The sequence below is a fragment of the Cyrtonyx montezumae genome, unplaced genomic scaffold, assembly GCF_038088225.1.
Source record: "Cyrtonyx montezumae isolate F1298 unplaced genomic scaffold, pur_monq_1.0 scaffold_1, whole genome shotgun sequence".
Classification (NCBI taxonomy): Eukaryota; Metazoa; Chordata; class Aves; order Galliformes; family Odontophoridae; genus Cyrtonyx; species Cyrtonyx montezumae.
Genome location: NW_027071825.1, coordinates 16,789,200 through 16,810,070, shown reverse-complemented (window position 1 = coordinate 16,810,070; position 20,871 = coordinate 16,789,200). Strand labels below are relative to the sequence as shown.

Sequence of the window (20,871 nt, the reverse complement as noted above, 5' to 3'; positions counted from 1 at the left end):
AGTCAAAACTCAGAATGAGGTGCCTTTCCAGTTTAGCACTGGGCAGTGATATACACTGATAATGTTTGATTAATGAGCAGCAGCCTTGCAGTGGGTGAAAACGCCTGTAAGAAATGATTTATTATTTCAAAGGTATTGGAAGCTTACCATATCTTGTAGATTTAACTGTGTGTGCCTGAATAAAATAAATGAGATGCAACATGTGAAAAATGAAAACACATTAGTTGTAAAGGATGTGTCACAAGCAGGGTATTTTTGTTCAAGTACACTTTGTCATGGGGATTTTTAATGTTGCTCTGAATACAAATCATTTAACTGGTTCATAAAATCAACCTAGTTGGAATTCCTATATCTATCACCCCAGACAGAAATGAGGATTAAGCTTAATATGCTGGAACTTCCCTTGAATGTTTGCATTTTGCATTATATACAGCCGTTTAAACTGCATGTATGAACACAAAGGTTTAATTCTTAGAAATACAGTAAAAGTTTAAAACTTTATAGAGGCAATTTCAGAATTGAAATCAGGAAAATTAATTTGATTAATCTGTAATATCATTAAAAGAAAATCTTTTTTTTTTTTACTCTTGTTATGCCAGTGGCTCTAAGAACGAGGATGTAATTCTCTTGTCTGTGTTAATTCTGTGTCTGAAACTGAACAATGACTTGTAGATGAAGCTTTTACTTTTTACATTTTTAGGTTAATTTTGCAGTGCTACCTTACTCTTTCTGTGGTTTGTTTCTGTGTGTGTTGATCTGCTTCCAAGTCCCCTGGTTCTCTTCAGACCTGCTGTGGAATTTGGGTCACACACACAGGTAATTAATGGTGGTGCAGACTTATCTTCATGTAACCACAATGTGTGTTCAGACTGCTCTGAGTCTTACGTTGCTGAAAGATGACTTTTCTCAAGTTCTGGAAATAAGTAAGGTGGAATGTTAGAAAGATAGTCGGCTTTCCTATTTTTGCAGTGACTGCAGAACACTTCTTCTGCCATGGGAAATACTTGGAAATTCTGGTCTGGAAACACTGTTCCATAAATATACACCTAGTAATTGTGTAGATGTTAACCTATTCTTACATTTCTGTTCAGTCCCATTCAATAAGCATCTAGAGTATTTTTTATTTTGGCTGTAGGGAGAGAGATATAATCTCCAGCCAGAAGAAAACAAAGTGTTTTCCTGATGTGTAACGAAAATTATAACCTAGTGAAGTTTTTTTAATAAGGCTTGACATTTTTTAGTAAAGTTGTATGGTATATTGTTATATGCCTTGAATCTATTTTCACACTGATTTCTCTGTGGAATTTAGTGTGCTGAAACACACTACAGTGTAGTAGACACACTGCAGTTAGATACTTAGTGTCATCATTTTTTATCAGTAGTTTTGTTTAAGATCCTGGTAAATTCTATTTGCATTTTCTTTTTTCAGTCAGAGCCTTTTCTACTCAGTTCTTCATCTTTTGACCTTACAGGTTCTTATATAGTGAGGCTTGGTAGGAAAAAACCTCTTTATCTGCAGTTCTCTTTTCATGATATCTCTGAAATAATAGTAAATCTCATCTTCAGACCATTGAGGAGAGCATTTCTTTAGGGTCCATGCATAATGTCATAGCTTTGAGTTAGAAGGTTCTTTTGTTGTTGCAGATATTGTCTCATCCTCTCATCAGGTCCTAGAAGATATTTTTCTAAGATTTATTACACAGTTGAGACAGTTATGAAAGTGGAGGACATCTGGTTTTACTGTCACTGGATTACATGAAACGGAACTCCAGCAGTGATAGTAACTCCCTCTCCTTGATGTGAAAGCCACAAACATAATATGTTAAAGGAGTGACCTTTCAACTTACAATTGAGTGGAATTAGAGCAGCTTGCCAACTATGAGGTCTTGGTAGTATCTCTGCAGCAGGTGTTGGCCTAAAGAACATATGGAAGAACAGCTGAACATTATCTGAATTCTCAGAGGATCCTGACACATATTTTTATAGATAGGTGTGTATATGTTAGAGTAGGGGAACACGTGGAGGAAAGAAATAAACTTGAATTTATTAATCAGCATATAGTAATGCTACATGGATGTTCCAGTAATTTATTGTAACAGGCAACTTCAGAAACAAAAGCTGTCAGAAGCATAGTGTATCTTGATATGAAGGACCTGATTCTGTACTGAAGGGTCTGGTTTCAGATTCCTTGATCAGGCAGCAAAGCTTATAAACCATGTGGTATAGAAGAAGACAGATATGGTGCGAGCTGATTTAGAGCTTTTGTTTTGTATGAAGATGTGTAGGAAGTTTAGCACAGTTCTCTACCTTCCCTAGTTATCTATAATGAGGAATCTGATATTGGTAAACAAAGCCTTGAAGAATTTGCACTTTGGTCTGATATGATTCCTAAAGTAAAGAAAAGAACAGAGACTGTTGGTTTTGGTGTACTTCCCTCTTGAGGGTTTAACACTGTTCATGCCAGAAAATAAAAAGCCAGACCTGGGTTTTGGAACATGGAAATATTATTTGCAGGCTGAAAGTGAAAGAAAAGAAATAAGTGTCAATAGTAATGTTTACCACACTACTCAAATGGCTTATACTTTTAATGCTTGTTCCATAACAGTAAGAATTAAGACTTTGAAATAACAACTTCGTATTTCATATCCAGTTCTATCGCAGATTCAATTCATTTTGCATTATTCTAAAATAATTTTTAGTGGCAAAATTGTTTCACATAAAAATGAGGGTATTCAGGTTTGTTTTTGTTTTTTTTTACCAAGTTTTTTGAATCTTCTGCCACTTTAGGATCTATGTATTTTTACTGACATTATAAAATCTGAAAACAAATTCAGAATTTAGTGCTCCAAACGTGTGTGGAAATGAATGAATAATTATGGGTATCCTTACTGAAATCTGGAGTAATCCCAAAGCAAGTATCATTCACAGATGTTGGAACTTCTATTGCTGTCATCTTAGTTGCTGTATTACATCCCAGATGTATGCAGAAGTCCCAAGTATTCAAGCTAATGTTATTTTTTAAAAACAATGATTTGGGGTCCTTCTGCTGTCATTGCAGTTTCTCAACCCAGTGAAGCCTGGACAGGTAAATACAATATGCAAAATTTATGAACTAATGCTTCCATACTAAGTTAGTAACATCATTGTGTGCTTTTAAAATCCCATGCTGTTTTTCCTTACGTTCTTCAGCAAGGATGAAATTTCATCTGTAACAATATGACTAATTATCTTTACATGCATTTATCACTAAATAAACTTCACACAAGACAGCAAGATTGTTTACTTAAGCAGTATAATACTGGGAATGGAAGATAGCTCTAGAACACAGGATTACATTGCCTGAATGGCACTATTTATTAAGCTATGATAACGCTAATGTTCCTCTTTGATGTATAGCATGTGCGACTTCAGCTGAACTTGTAGAGAGCCTTAAGGATGTTTCATTGAACATTTAGTATGGCAGCAAGCCAGAATACATTTAGCCTAAACCCAGATGACAGGTTGGTAATGAGGTAGTGATTGATGACCACTGCTTCCGTATGAAAACCTGCTTGATATGCTGGGGGGGAAATGCATTGCTAGCTCTTTTCATTTTACACCCTCTGTATTAGTTATTCTTACTGTAGAGGAATAGTATTGGCTGCTGGTTATTCAATCCTGGTTTCACTTTTAGATGAGAATAAAGTGCTCAGCTGAGATTTTAGAAGCACAGCACTATGGCTACATTTATATGTAATTCAAATCCTAATTTCAGTGGATTTTTATTATCAAAAATAATTGCAATTATATCACCTATAAAACATCCTATAATATTCTTATTATGTGCCTTCTGTAATTTTACAAGTCCTATGATTCACCTCCTGTGCCATCTAAAAGACACTGCTTCTCCTTCTAATAAAAAAATAGAAATTTTTGTCTCAAAGGATGTAAAACATTGCTCAGACAATCAAGCCTGAACAAAAAGCAACTCTTAATTTTACCTAGACCTCTTGAATGCTTCATTGTGAAGATATTTTGCATAATCTATTCAGGTGATGGACTGGCATTTATTCTGTGCACCTTGAAGAATATTTAGGCACAGTCCTTCAGGATGATTCCAGCCTAATGTCTGAATTAGCAGTAAGAAAATTTAGGAGGAGGCATCAGAGGACCACAAGGTTTACATCTGTAGCTGTACTCACTCAGGCAGGATGTATATTAGAGGTCCCTGAAGCTGCAGGATAACTAATAGGTTCACATTAAAGACTGGTTAGAAATCACCCAGGGATGAAGCAAAGGGCACTAGGGCAGCATAAATATCCAGTGTCAAAAGAAACACTTTATTAGTGTTTTTCCAGGCAAAATGGTCTCTTGGTCAGGAATGGGTGAGGAAGCTTGTCACCCTAACCAAAGTAATGTGATGCTTCCACAGAATAAAAGTATGAGCAAGCAAAAATAGGATTAGCAGTAGAACCAGAGCCAGAACAAAACGGTTGTGAAATGGGAGTGGAGCAGTTTCCATTTCTCTCCTGCAGACCCCTGGGAAGTAAAGGAAGTGGTCATGCTCAGTGTGGGTATAGTGGATGATTTTCTGTCAGGGAAACAGTGTCATATTATAAATGCGGATGTTTGGATTTGTGATGTGTTTGTGGTCATTCACTGGACCCAAACAAAGACCCCGTCACCATAGGATTTTACTGATGAGCCATACAGGCAGGACAGGTTATAACTGGATTGAGTTCTGTCTCTAAGGCAAAGTGAATTCATTATGGTACTACTTAGCAGTCAGGAAACAGCCACTTGAAATAACTATTGTACATTAGGGCTAACAATGATCACTTTGTGCCACTCAGAAATGCTTGCACTGTGATTCTGGAAAAGGACAATGGGATAGACAAGCCCGGAAATTAATGGCCTTCTACAGATGTACGAGCTGGTGGTGCCTATATTTACAAGTATGTTTGGTACCACAGTTCATCAGGGAACAAATATTGTGTCCCTTTTTGGTTGACGCTGGGGAAGACACTTTTGTCTGCTTGTGGACCTGTCCAGGAATGCACAAAGAACTAAGACAGTATCTCTTAATGACAAGCCCAATGCTGGTAGAGAATATTCTTGTGGGACTTCAGTAGACTTTGAAAGAGGAACTAAGAAGTGGGACAATCAGTCCCTTCATCAGGTGCGGGGAGAGGAGAAAGTCGGTTTCGGTTTCAGATAAGCTGTGTTGAAGTTAAACACAATATCCACAAACTAAAAACATTGAGGGCAGGAATAGTGATACAAGCTGTTTGAGTCATTTAGCCTCCAGCAGAAGTGAAAGTATTACTGTTCTTTTCCAGCTCCACTCCTTGATGCCTTCTTTGTTCATGTGACTCTCACCTTCCATCTCTCTCATAACCTTGTTGAGTAAACGGTCATTGCATAGTAAGCTCCTTAGGTGATATTTGTCTACTTTTTGGGGGGAGATACCCAAGTTACATGCTCAATAACGAGATAAAAAGTGCTTTATGAATTCATATATTTTAACGTAGACATTTCATTTATTCAGTGGAAACTTAGGTTCTATAAATTCTTGTGTATGGTTGTGGCATCCCTAGGGCAGATGATGTGTCATGGGAGCTGAAGAGTTTGAGTTAAACATTGGTTTTATTGTTCTGTTTTTTGCTTTTAATGAATATTTTTATTAGTCAAATATTTGCAGATTTAAAGCCTGCATAATTCAGATGACCACTTTCTCTTTCTTTATTTATTTTCTCACTGACCAGTGACAGGATGGAACAGTTCCATTGATTTTTACTGTGTTCCTGGAAAGCCCTTAATTTTAACAACTAGTGGTATATAAGGACATAGTATTTGGGTGGAGATTAATGACCATATGGTGTTGTTGCTTATACAGTGGGAAGTCTAGTTATTTACTGTAAAATCTGTCTCAAAATTCTATACGCAAAGCACAGACTTCTACTTGGTTTGTTTCCATAACAACGTACATAACAACATCAATCATTTGTAGTAGATTTCCACACTCTGTAATTAGTTGTAGTTCTATGAAGTGTGGGAGGAATTACGTAAAATGATTTTTATGATAAAAATAAAATTAGGCCTCGTTCTCACGAAAGCTTATGCACACACTTCACACGATGTAAGTAATTCTATTGATATTGATGGATATGTCTACATAGCACTGATATAGTATCTGGAGTAGCTGTATTTGTGTCGTGCACTGTGTCCCATTTGAATGACAGCTATATGAACTACGTTTGTTTTATGGGGATCAAACTTGGTCTTGACTCATGGCTTACTTCAACAGATACTGTCAATAGAACAATTAAGCATGCAATGCACAGTCTGCAGTATGAATTGTAAATGTTTGCAGTAGCAGTGCCTATGTCATTGCACAAATATGATAGATAAAACTTCTAAAAGAACTTGCTTTATGAAAATAATAATAATGGCAAACTGTACATCATATTATGTTGAATTTTAAGCCAATGGGACACCTGCCAAAGCATTTATGACATTCACTGGTATGTTCATGCCATTTCCACACTTCCTACAGTATAACACTCAATGGGAGATACTGCCATATGCAGTTGTTACAGCATCATAACTTCTTCACTGAGCCAGTTCCATAGCTTTATCAAGTCCTTGTAGTGATCTGCAAATTGAGAGAATTCAAAATCATATGCATGGAGTATTACTGCTTCCCTAGACTTTGTAGTTCACTAGAAATTAAAAAGCAAGGTGTTTTTTTTTTTCTTTCCTTGGTTTAAATTTTTATTTTTAATATATTTTTATAATATCGTATTGATATTGCAAAACAGAAATCTGAAATGCTTTTCAGTACAGTACTACTGGATTTTTTTAAGGCAGTTATATAAGTAAGGAATAAGGAAGTACATCTGCCATAGCGTCTTTCAGCTGACAAACCCCTGAGCCCCCCAGGCAAGGAGTGCTTAAGTCTTGTTAGCTTGGGGCTGCTCCAGAGATGATGCTGATGGTGTGAGCCTGGAGAGAAAAGGCTGAAGGGGAAAACCCTACAGGGAGTGACAGTGAGTTGGAAAGCAGGAGCAGACTAGGGGAGGCAAACAAGAAAATCACAAGAAATGGGACTGAGAAAATTAAGAAAATGTAAAGAAAGAAAATACGATATATTAGAATGCATAAGCTGAAAAAAGTATATAAAAAATAGAAACAATTAGTACTAAAAGACATGACTAATATCCATAAAAATAATTTAAAAAGAAAATTATTAAAATTATGCAAAATGCTTGTAAGTTATTTTATCCACAATTTCAATGATTTTCTTTCTTTTGTAACATAAATCTATTGTCAAGTAACATCTAAAGTTGAGAGAGTATACATTTCATGTAAATGTTTCTCCTTCAGCTGTAGTAAATTCAAAAATGGGAGAGATGTATGTATGTTGAGAATTTTTACATAGATTTTCATTATATTATTTTGTCAACTGAAAGAATGAACATTTTATTGTGCCAGCCACTATATACTTTATTTCAGAACATAGATAAATCACAGCTAAAGTTGCTAGGTGACAGGCAAGAGAAGGCTTATAATTACAAATGTTAGAAAAAGATAGAATAGTGAAAACTAGTAATCACAAAGGAAGGTTACCTTTGTCTGTGGTGACATCAAATGACCATCTCATTCAAATATATGGATCATAAAAAAATCACCTCCCACTCTTCTGCTAAGTTCCTAGTACTTTGTGTAAAGTCAGTGGAAATAGAAGGACTTTTAACAAGGAGCGAATTTTAATTTGGTCTCTGAAGAATTCTTTGACAGTGTACCGCCTTTAAGTATTCACATGTGATTCCCACAGACAGAAGCTGTGGCTGTCCATTGATATGTGTAAGTCTTTTTACCTGTGCCTGTTGGGTGTAGTTTACCAGCAAGAGAGTAACACACGGTGTGTAGATAAAATTCAGCTGTTTAAAGCAAGGAAGGTTTGAAAAATAAACATTCTACAAATAAGTATGAAAGTCATTCTGAAATTAATACTTCCTATTTGTTTCCATGGAAACAACAACAAATACAAAAAACACAACCACGCTATTTAATAGAGCAAATTATCAGCTACAAAACACTATTTTTAACACAGTAACCACTATTAGCTGTGCATTTTCACCAGCAGTAAACAAAATCCTGCATGCTGGGCTCATAAAAATCTGCACCAGAAAAGTTGACCCACTGCTGCCACTGCTGAAATGCACAACCCACTGATTGTGATCACATCCACTCTTAGGCCTCCATAAACATTCAGCAAGCATCAATGAACGTGGGTGCCATTTTTACTGCATTGAGGAATTCAGGGACGCACCTTTGCTTCCTTTCACTTCCATGTCAGATGCCATTTTGTCAGATGGCCCCTCTGATGCTGTCTATCACGTGGCAACAACACGTAATGGAATATTGGTGCTAGATTCAACCTTTACTGCTGTACCACCACCATCTGATGTCATGGGCCAACATAAAATAGGAGGCACTGCATTCAGATCAGCCCTCATAATAGCAAGATAGAAAATGAATGCCCTGTGCTGAATAAAGCAAGTAACTGGGTGGCAGTGAACATAGTTATGTCTGAGAGGGTCTTTGGAAAAAGCTCTGGAAAGTTTAATTATTGTTTCTTCCTTTCTTCAATGTCGTGATAGCATTGCAATCATGACATATTTCTGATTGCTCCATTTGTTGAGTGTATCATTCTGTTTATCTCTTTTCAGTTTTTCAAGTAATCTTATTTGGATTTATGAATAGCCTTTTATCAATTAGTATTCCTCTACTTTGGAAAATCTATGTAATTGGCAACGTTGTGTTTCAGCACAGTGCTTTAAAATATTTGCGCAAGGTTTGAGTGAATAAATAGTTAAATATATGTCTCCCAAAACTCCCCAGTACTGCCTCAAGTGCAGTTTCTTTTATATCTTAGACTGCACTTAGAATGTTTTGTTTCATGCTCCTTCAACTGTTTGTTCATTCAGGTATTCTGAAAATTTAATTTATTCCTGGGTTATGTGTCTCCGGAAATGTCATCTCCTTTTATCTTAAATTGATGATAGATATGACCATGACATAAGTGGCTGTCTGATATATAAGTACATATCTGTTCAGCATTTGATTGCTGATTTAAGAGATGTCATAATCTTAATTCCTACTTTCAAATATATGAAGGCATGAGCTCTTGGAAAGAACTATATTTACAGGTAGGGAAGTGTATCTGTGCATATGCTTGATGATGTGATTGTCAGTGCAGGGTTATCAAGCTGGTATCTCTCAGCACATACACTCTACTTTTAATATACAGAGATGATTTTGCATTTGAGTACACAACTGAATACTTGTTTTATCCTTATATGTGTATTATAACCATAAATAAATTGGTAGTTAGTAAAATGTAGGGGTAGGGTTGTTTCATTTTTAGCAGACAATTCTGTTTAACTCTGTCTCTTTATTCTGCTGCTATAGTCATATTATGGCAAGTGTTCAAGCAGGCATAATCTTATTTCATATGTGTAGTAAAACTACTCAAAGTTATGATTAAAATATTGGGGTAAAAATATTGACTTGGTACAACAGATGCCTAATTTCTGAAGTACAATTTTGTTGATACGGTAAAGTTGTGCAATGTAAGGTTTTTCATCTACATGGTGGGATTTTTCACAAACTTTATATAAGTTTCAGTATAAAGCACTTGGAACCTGTTAGAAAATGGCATCAAAAGTTATTTTGATTTACAGTAAGAATTACTGTTCTTATATTGTTGCAAACATCATTGACTATAAGTAGTAATATTTCAAAATATACATTTAAATAGTGATACTTTTAACCATGTGACAACTGAATTGTAATCAGGTTTTAATTTAAAGCCTTTGGCCACTTTGTGCGCTTCTATCTCAAAAAATGGGTATTCAAAAAAGATGATTATTATTCAAAGCCCAATTCCATTACTTATTGGGAAAGTTGCTGTGAGTGGAAAGATGTGGTGTCTGAAAACGAGTCTGTGCATTATGAAGGGAAACCGTGGAAGGCCGTCTTGAATTGGAGAAGTTTCAAAAATTAGCTTTGCAACATTGTGTGGAAGCTGTATTTCCTAGCTCTCTATCCCTGTGCTTTGTTTCTTTGTGTCAAGGGTAGATGACGGAAAGGGTCTGATTTCTCTTACACTGCCTCTGGCTACAAGGTCTCTGTAATAGAAACATGTGGGGTTTGCAGTTAAGAAATGCCAGCACATACCTGCGAATTTCTCAATTTTACGTGAATGTCTGGCACCTATTCTCTAGAAGGGAATACTTTTCCTTCACGTAACTATATTAGTACCTTTTTCTTTGTTTTGGTTTGTTTTTTTTCCCAATCCCAAATAAAAATTTCAGAAATCTCTCAGTGTCTTAGGACCTCAACAGTGAGTATTTCAAAGAATTGTGAAGAGCTGAGGTTGGAAAGGACCTTTGGAATTTGGCTAGTCTAACCCTGCAGCTCAGAGTCAGCTGGAGCAGATTGCCTAGGACTGTATCCAGTCAGGTTTTGAACATCTTTGAATATGTAAGAAGGCTTGCTCTGAAAATCTCCTTGCACTCTTGAGGTCCTTTGCCTCCAAGGCAGTCTCTCTGACGAGTAGCATGTCAATAACATAAAGTCAGACAGATCTTTTGGAAGACAGTGTACCCTCAGAGATTCTTGTGCCCAAAACAACAAGAGTATGCAGGTGCACACTCAGGAAGGAGTTTATTTCGAGTGCTGAATTATTTTTTTTCCCTACATCTTTAGCTATTTTACAGTTAACAGTGAATCCCTTCAGGAAAACTTTTCAAAAATTCATTTTGTTTTGAATACTTTCATAAATGTGCCTGACTTTCACTACCTAACTTGTCTAAAAATCCCTGCAAATTTTTTCTGTGGCACATAAGTACCACTCTGAAACTATCAAGTACGTTTCTGAACAAACTGTTCTAAATTTTGTGTACTAACTGTGCAAGTGAAAATGCTTACTATCATTTGTTCTTCGGGATATATATATATATACACAAATCTAAACAGTGTTAGCAGTATTCTAGTTATCTAATACATTGTATATACTTATATAAAAATTAATATCAATTACTGACCACTGAATCTTTTTAAATTACTCTTTCATTTTATTATTACAGTATTACACAGAATATTTGCTTGCCATGATTTCTATGAACAATATTTATATTCAAAAAGACATAGAGTATAGCAATTTTTAATCATAAAGGAATTGAAAATCCCTGTGCTTTCCTGAGTTTTTGATTAATCTGAGAAATCCCAATGGCTCTTAGGGCTTCCAAATGAAATATTCAATGGCAAGTTGATGTAAGTAAAGGTGGATACATTAACTTCATCTTATTGCTACAGAAGTCAACATGTTTTAATACTGACTTTTGTCTAGGTTTGTTCTAAAACACTGTGGAGGGCCTAATGCCCTATGTTTAGTGGACAACTAAACACTGTTAAAGTGTGCAGCTCAGCCCTTTTCCACACATGGGCAGCATATCAAGCAGGTAGGTCTAATGATGAACAGACAGCAAAAGTCTTGACAATGCATAGAGATTATTTCTTATAAAGAAGATAGAATAATAGAATCGTAGGGGCTGAAAGGGATCTCAAGAGATCATTGAATCCAACCCAAAGATAGAATATTTAAAACTAGTATGTACTTGTTGGCGCTATAGCATAGTCTCAAATCCCTTGTTGGTTCTGAGCCAAGTTACCTCTTATCTCATAGAGAGATTATCAATGTAATAAAATACAGTAGAACCCCAAATTTCCTTTATTTCTGTCAGCCAGATTTTGTGACTCTCACAGAAACCTATGTTGTTTTCTTCTTGAGGTTTAATAGAAAAACTGCGTTTAGTAGAAATGCGAAGTTCTACAATTGATAAAAATTAAATCTGTTTTAAAAGAAAGAATAACACAAACTGCTTCTTAGGTTTCTTCTAGTGGCATTGTATTTAGGCACTTGAAAGCAATTTCAGATGTAGATTTGCTTACAATAGAAACCTGAAAGCAAATTGAAAGTGCTGTTTGGGATTCATAGAAGATCAAAATGTGTACTTCATCTCTGACGTAATTTGTCTTGAGGTTTATGAAATAATTTTTCATCAGATTATAATATTTAAAGTAATTAAAGATGCAATTTTCTATTTAATAAACAATGTGTTTTGTAACTTCATTAGGGATGCTGCCTTTCTTAATTGTAATGGTCCAAAAGGTTGTCAGTGAACTGTACATTAACTGCAGAGATAATAATGATTTTATATGCTAATAATTTTTAAATGAATAACTCATGTAGTTTTTCATCCACACGGGGAAAATAATTTACATTCCTAAAGCTTACTTTGGTATTAACCCTTTTGCTTGGGGAGAATGGATATCTTTATATAAAATGTTCATTTGTTTTACATTAGCACTAATGTGTGCGTGCAGGACCCACTGGCATGAAAGGATTAAAATCAGCAGCATTAGACAAGCAGGAACATTTTGGAAAGAAATCCTTGTTAGAGGAACCTACAGAGACCATGTAACTTGATTTTCTATTTATTGATCAGATGCTTCTTGTTTTTATTACCATTTGTGACTCCACTGGGAGTGAATCTTCCCACTGTAGTATCACAAACACAAAAATATGCACCAGAAAGGCATTAAGGACTCGTACTCACTCCTTGATACGTCTGAGTGACTGGCCTGACATTAGCCTGGGTCAAATGCCTGTGTCAGGGGAAGTACATGCCCTCTTGGGAGTGTTCACACTGTTGCATAGAAGCTGTTTTAAGCAGCTAGTTTTAACTTGCTGCAATAGTTACTTCTCTGGAACTGGCTACTGTTTCACGAACTTAAATGGGACATAGGCTTCTACCTCTTCAAGGATTTAATTATCACAAAATTTAGTGGCTTACTATTAGAAGTGTGATTTTTCATTTTAATTTTTCATACTAGCCACCTAAAGTAATGGACTTAAATGGAGTGTATGTGTGTGACACCAGTATGGAGTGCTGCCCTCACAAGCCAAGTACTTGATCTTTTGTGACAAAGTTTCACTTTGTGTGCTTTAATGTTAAGCTTTGTGTAGACATTTGGAGGTCTTCATCATTTCCATTTTTCTTTTCTTTCCAAATAGTAGCATTACAGCATCTGAAATTCGAATACATTATGTTTCTGGCCCAAAGCACCAAATTTAGTGTTCTGTCAGCAACACATGCAACACCAAGGAAAATACAGGCATTTGACAAGAGCAGTATAATATGCTAAAAAGGCAATATCATGGACTCAAGCTTCATTTAATTCTCAATATATGCTGATGTTAGGAAAGGAATTCCAACTTAGTTGATGGTAAAATAAACCTAAAAGGCAACTTATGACTTTTTTCTTTCATTCAGAAATGGTTTGGACAAAGTAAATTCATGCTTAGTTATTTCCATTGTGTGAAAGTGCACAGGGGGTACCCATAGTTGGCTAGTATTTCTGAGGCAATCTACTTGCATAAGAGAATGACACGTTAATGAGGTATTTACATAAAACCCCTTGCTACAGTTGCTTTTAAAAGGAAAGGCAGATGTGCTTAATGATACGGACATGTTAAGTAGGTAAGTGTCCTGAGAGAGAAAGCTCATTGACCTTCCAGCATGCTATAAGAATGTCATATTTGTTGCAGTGTACTCCATACTGATGCACAGCATGTGACAATTTAAGAAGATAATGCCTCTGACAATGCACACTTACTATTCACCTTCAATTATAAAACTGTGTGCTATTTTTCTTAATTGATAGTGAACACTGGAGCATAATCATGTTAAAAGTATCTTTTCAGAACATTTCTGAAAAAAAAAAAAATGAGTAAGAAAGTCTTCTCAAATGTTTTGATAGATGATTCATTGCATTTGAGCTGCTGTCAAGGAGCCACTGTATCCAAGCCCATAAATATGCAGTTTTGAGAACTCTGGAAGCATATTCTGTTGGTGTGACAGATTCAAAAAGCACTTTTTCTTCTGCAGAAGCTAATGTTGCTTTCATTCTGTTATACATTCAGATACAGTTGTCTAATTAGACTAATTGGTTGGCAAATTTTCCTCCTTTTAAACAAAATTAGTTTGGAGGAGAGAGAACAAATATCATCAGAAACCTGAATTGCTCTTTCTTTCCATAATAATTGTTTATTTTTAACAGAGCAGAACTAGGCTTTATAACTTCTACGGAGGGAGGCCATTTAATTTACTATATACAACATTTTCCAGAAGAAATGAATATTGGCAGTTTGTTTATAAATCTTTAACCAAAATGATCATAAAGTAATCACTGACCTCCACCTTACCCACAGTGGTAGTAGTGGATACAGCTGCAACAATAACTGTTGCCTGATGATATTATAACAGGGAGCTTTCTTTGAGTCAGTACATGTGTATTTTCTGTGTTTTGTGTTGTCTTGTGAAGAGCTGAAATACACCAAGGATAATGAGAAGGAGTGATAACCTAGATGTGTTCTTTCCTTGAACTGCTGGATGTATTAAATCCACTGCTCCTGTGCAGACCTACAAATCTATAACATCCTTTTCAGATGAATTTGGAAACAAGGGGCTGCATTCTTTTATTCTTGGTCCAGAGATTAAAATTGATCACATGAGACACAAGGGAGCAGATTGCAGTATCACAGCTCAATGTGGTTAACTGGGATAGTGCACGACTTCTGTTCTACTTAACTGTGTGTGTACAGGTTACAAATATTATTGATTGCAAGGGTCAGCAGAGGCTGGAGGGAGGTTATGTTGCTTGATGCTATTTGGTAATTTTTAAGAGACAAGAGCTATGAACGCTCATAGCAGCTGGGACAGGTACAGTTTAAATCTGACAAATGGAGATTTATGTTTGTGTGAGCTGGCAAAGACCTTCAAGTAGAAATAATAAATGGAAATCTGATAGGTTGTTTTATCATAGGTCAAATAATGTGCTGTAGAGTAAGAGGGAAAAAAAGATTTAATTATTACCTATTCATCAGAATGCACTGATAATAGGTTTTCAGTTGTAGATCTGTGCTGCAGAAAAATGAATAGTGTTTTTAAGTCTTTTTATGAGGCATCACCAGAAAATATATGTAGAGATGGTTTACCTGAAGTGATTCAAAAATGCATTGTGGGCGGAATGATATGGGAGTAATTACTGAATAAGCTTTATAGCATCTTTTTTTTCCTCCGTGTGGACAAAACCACTGTATTAATATTCTCAGACTTAAGATAAGATGATATAACATGTTCAGAAGAACTAGGAAGCAACAATTTTTTCCTACATTGAAATTTCAGATAGAGTACTTTATTATTCAGTAGCAGTTATAAGACATTACTTTACACTGAAGGCTAATTGAATTTAAAAAGAAGAAAGAAAGAAAAAAAAATCTGAATGAATATTTACTATATTTAAAAAATAGGAATAACCAGAAAGTCATTTATCTTGCAACTAATATTCAGTATGGTATATTTTCTGTCCAGATAAGTAGGATTTTACCAGTATTTCATATAGACATAGTTATGATATAGGGTGCAGATATGTCACTTGTAGCCTATTGTTTCATTACATTCACATAGAATTGATCTTACTGAGGTAGCATGCAATAGCAGTGAGTTTAAGTGTGAAATGACTGTGATTCTCACCTATTCTGCTTTTTTCAGCTTCAGGAATCAGCATTATAAAAATCAGTCTTTATATTTGTAACACTTTAATGTCAGTTGGCTATTATGCTACAATTGCAGAGGTCAAGATTTTAGCTAGTACAAATTGTCTCAGTAAACCTCACTGCAGCTTCCCTGCTGTACAGTGCATGAGATCTGACTGAAGATGTTACTCTATGTCATTAATAAATTAATTATTCATATATGTCTATAATGAATTTTCTACTGTTCTTTCGCAGAGGCCTAGCATTTTCTATCTGATGCCAACTCTCTATGGCTTTTCTGTGAGTATTTTCCTTGAGATTTATTCTTATTTCCATGCATAGATTCTATCAATTTGGCTTTCCAAGACCTTTCTTTTTCCATTCTTTTAATGTCAATACTTAACACAAAGAATACATTTTATTTTCTCTTGGTAAATTCTTATTGGATGTGATTATTCCAATGTGCCAGCATGACTGCCTATGAAGCAGAACACATCCAGGAAGAAATATATAATTTCTATATTCTATAATATATATTTCTATATATACCAAAAGCTATTGCAATATTTTCTGCTTTCTTTTCGTTTTAGAACTCTGCTGTTTCTATATCCTCTTTCTTTTCCATTCACTTCTCTTTCACTCGTACCTATACAGATTTTCTACACTGTGCCCAAACACCCTCAGTGTAACACATGGTTTCCGAGACATTAGGGTGAGGTTTTTTGTATCTTTCGAGTTTACTTTTGTATCCTTGCAAGTTTACCCCTGAAGAGGCAGACTACTTGCTTTTGCATCCAGTTTTCTTCAGCAGTGTGTATTGGGTGAAAAGAACCTTTGTGTCTTTCTTCCCTTCTAGTGTGGTGCAGCATATCACGCTGACAAATAGTATCTGGCTGGTGTCTGGCGGAAACACAGCCCCCTGTGTCTTTCCTTTGGCATGTTAGTGCTAGGAACGTGCTTGTAGAAGGAAGAGAGAAAGGAACTGACAACATTAACATGTCAAATCTTAAACTTTAGCATCCCTGCTATGCCAGTTCAAGGATGCTCCTGAATAATGACAGCTTGTGCCAGTGGTGTGAAGTGGCCATGTTCCAGACAGAACTAAGAATCAAATTCAGCTGTATTGTAAGCTAGTTGTAAAGAGCACTTTTCATGAGTGGAAAGGCACATTCTTCCGTGAGAGATGGATTTGACGGAGATTACTAAATGCATTTTAGCTAGTGACCTTTTCAGATCTGTAGCCAGTGTAATAAATGTTACTAAGATGACGTAAGAAAGGTTTGCAGCAATATTCTACTTAATTTTTATAGTGGATGTTTCTTCAGTTACTTTGTGCTACAGTTTACAGAACTCCTATGTTCTGCAAAGCAAGATCCATAGTAAACTATTTCAGTGTTTTAAGACTTGCAATAAATGATACAATGCAGAATAGAAGTAGAGGGAAGGTAAGCAGTTTTTTTGTCCCCAGTAATATTCCAAATGAAGATCCCATGTGTTGCCCATGATAAAACTAGACTTAGATATAAACTATAGTAGATTAGACTAAAGCCTCATGAAAATCTGAACTGATGATTGTAAATCCAAATTAAGGGTGTTTATATCTAATGGAGGCTAAAGTATTGTGATTGACTCTTGAACATTTCTGTGACTCTAGTTATCAAGCTAATCTGATCATGGCATCACTACATTCTGCTAGCATAGACCATAAGTTCAAGTGTTTTATGATCAGAGCTCTTAAATACAGCTCTAATCCTAATTTCCATCACTCATATGGATTAATTCTAAATTCTGTCTGCTCTTGTATACTGTTTCTGATGCCTAGCTACATCTTGTGTAATTTTGGCTAAGTCTGAACTAGGGCAGGACAAATGAGTTCAAATATTAATGACATTATAAAAACAGGTTTGGTTCTTGCTGGACTGACTACTTCAGTCCTGTTTTTTCCAGTATCACTTTCAAGCTCAGATATCACTGTAGTTTAGCAATGTGTTACTTACAGGTTCAGCAATATTGTCAGGCATTTCTAGAAGATAATGTGGTGTGAAGATTGCTGTTCATCTAACAGGTCATTGCAAATATTTTATAAGGCTCTTGCTAATAAATGTGAAGGATTTTTTTTTCACATTTACTCATTTTAACATGAGGGCAAGAAAATGCTAACTCAAGTGTCCTGTAGTTATTTTGCTTTTCTCTCCTTACTTTTCTTTTCTATGAATGAGGCATTTAGAAAGCATTGGGGATTTACTCTTACAGACCTTGTAAGAGTACCTATTCCAAAGCAAAGAAATCATTAATAACAATAATAATAAAAACAGTAAAAAGGAGAAGTTATATTACAAAATAAATCTACCAGGCTTACAAGAAAAACAAATTTGAAAGAGCCACCTGCTGTGGAGAAGAGGCAGTAATCTCAGCAGCAGGAATTAAATGCAGAGAAAAAAAATACAAAAGCATAGACATTAAAAAAGTAATTAAAACACTTATCTCCATCAACATACCTAGCAAACAAAAAAACCCCAGCCACCTAGGAAACAAACTCTATTGAACTTCACAACAGGAAGTAACAAAGCTGCCACCAAAAAGAAAAAACACCAAACCTCCACCAAAATGAGAGATATCATTTGAAAATACAGGCCTTGAATACATTTACTAATGTGTTAATCACTAGTGTACTGACCTTGAGAGAAGCTGAGCACCTGCAGAGCATTTGCAACTTTATTGGATGTTAAGTCCTTCAGGACCAAACCTTTAAAATAAAAAAAAAACCTTAAAAGCAGAAAGCAGCCCTTTAGATGCTTGTTCCAATTCTGATGAATAGTATACCATGAATTGTAATGGTGCACTTGATGTAGTCTGGCACGTGGCACAGCTCAGGCACCATATTTGTATAGTACGTTTCAGTGGAGTCCACATATCTAAATTATTGTTTTATATTGATTAATGGGCAGTAATTTTATCCATACAGATATGAATGAATATGGCTCATAAACAAATTGTGTATGGTGATGAATACATCTAGGTTGTGTCATGTAAAGAGAAAACTATAAATTTGACAGTTGCAAGAATCTACACAGAAACATCTCTATATCCATAGATATGGTAAAAGGTTCAATGACTTCCTTAATCCTATGGCTTTCTATCTAATGTTCCATGTTTGTTTGATGTGGATATGCTTAAAAAGAAGTTACATAAATTGGTGAAAGGAGTTTGATGTTGGTTTGGATTTGCTAGTTTGAAAACGAAGGAAAAAAGTATATGCATACGTCTAATTTTCTTTGTTTTCTTTTGTAATAAATTTGTATGAATTTCTAAATGTAATGTCATTTTGAAACAGTTGAAAGATTCTTTAAAAAAAAAACGTTGAAACTGAGCATCTTTGCTTTAAAAAAAGAGTAATTGTTTTTAGTATGTTACAAACAAATTGCTTTAGCTAAAATGAATTTACTTTTTTACAAAAATAAAAAATAAAAAAATAAAAATGGAGCTGGTAAAAAGAATTCAGCCATCTCTCTTCTTGAAAAAAACTCTCTACTCTGAAGATAGTAACAGCTAAGAAGAAGGTGGGTGGGAACATTAATTGATAGAGCCCAGCTCCTCATTTGCTTACCTGATGCAGCTTGAATTATTCCAGGATGTTATATTAAAACAACTAAAAATGAAGGGAGAAAAAAGAAAATTTTACAATGCTATAACAACTTTGATCTCCATAGGCTTTTCTATATTTACGCTTCAACTTCAGCTCCTTTTTCTTTCTTTTTTTTTTTTTTTTTTTTTGTCCTGTGATTTGTTTTCAGTCAGCTGCCAATAGAAACTACTCTTGACCCTTTCTCAGGAACGAGACTTACTTTGTATGTCAGTTATTAAGACTGGCTGAGAAGTTCATATAAAACTGCAAATCTACTAAAACATGTCAGATTTAAGTAATTCAAACAATGATTTCAGGTTCAGAAGGCATTCCTGTTTCTGGGGAGTGAGGATTTGATCATAATAGGAAAGAGATGCATGCTGTGCTTCTACTCCCACTTCAGTTTTCCTTTCTAGACCAGGCTAATAGTTACAGTAAAAGCAGCAGTACACATTCCCTTTTCAGAGTTTGCTGACTGATGTGTTGACATGACTTGATTTATTTGGTGCAGTAACCAAGTGGACTAGGTGCACTGCTCTGCATGCCAATCTATTACAATGTGTAGGCATCATTATTTCAGATTGCCTTGTATATCAAGAAAATTGACTCTAATAATTTTGTGATATGTATTTTATCTGGATTAGGGGATTGTAAAAAGATCTAAGTTGTATCTCTTCAAATGTAGATGATGAACTTGATACACGTTTCTATTTTGTGGGAAAAAAAGAGTAAAATAAGTGGATATTGTTTCTTCTAATATTTTACCGTCATTTTTACAAGTATGTGTATATAAAATGGATTTTAAAAGTGGGTAATTAACAAGTGTGTTTTACAATGCCACTATTTTGACTTTAAATGTTATATAATAGGTCAGAATTGAGAGAGGTACTAAGAGTTAAGGTACAATCCACTGCTGATGGAATTGTGGTAATCTAAGGAAGGAAAGAAGGAGAGAAGTTGTCATGCTAAGAAAGTTTCTTGGGAAATAGCTGAAGCACCTGAGGACAGAAGAGAAAACATGGAATACCAGAGGGTCAGGAATTGAGTTCAGTTGTTTTCTACAGCATACCTGAACCACATTGTGACTATCTAGATTAGTTTTCGAAAAGATGAACATGCAAGCTGTTATTTTCACAATGTTTCTACTTTCTTAGCATGTGCCATTTTCCTGTAACTTTTGTGTGGTCTGGATACTAGTTGCTTCAGAAACTTGTCTCCTGGATTAAGCAGGTGAAAGGACTGAGGCTGCAGCAGCTGGACAGTAGCCTGCTGCTTCTGTTCATTTGCAGAGTCCATTGAGCAGCATCAACAGTGGAAATGTAATTCCAGGCTGCCTCCTTTTGACTGTCCTTCAGAAGACTTGTTCTTTACTGTCAGTGAGGGAAATAATCATCAGTAGATTTTGGTATAGGTTTTCTACAGACAGGAGACAGCAAAAGATCATTTTAGGTGAAGAAATACCAAGTAATAAATAAACACTTCTAGGTGGCTTGCAAGTGAATATGGAGAGTAGAGAAACTACTAACATTGGTTTTAGCCTAAAATCTAGGCGAAAAACCTTGTGTTTTTGGAAGCATTTCTTCTTGGTTGGCTACTG

The 20,871-nt window shown here is 35.4% G+C and overlaps 1 protein-coding gene across 2 annotated transcripts in view; it reads left to right on the top strand.

The window, feature by feature from the left end:
• The window catches only part of DPYD (dihydropyrimidine dehydrogenase), a 318,162-nt gene that overhangs the window by 119,353 nt on the left and 177,938 nt on the right, over positions 1–20,871 (top strand). Inside the window, exon 9 of one of the 2 annotated variants that reach the window (XM_065742088.1) lies at positions 15,905–15,947. The exons of the other annotated variant lie outside the window; for it this stretch is intronic. Within the exon in view, the coding sequence (XP_065598160.1) occupies positions 15,905–15,912 (8 nt within the window). The 3' untranslated portion in view covers positions 15,913–15,947. Of the gene's footprint in view, positions 1–15,904; positions 15,948–20,871 lie in introns of those variants that run through there. 2 annotated transcript variants of the gene reach the window in all.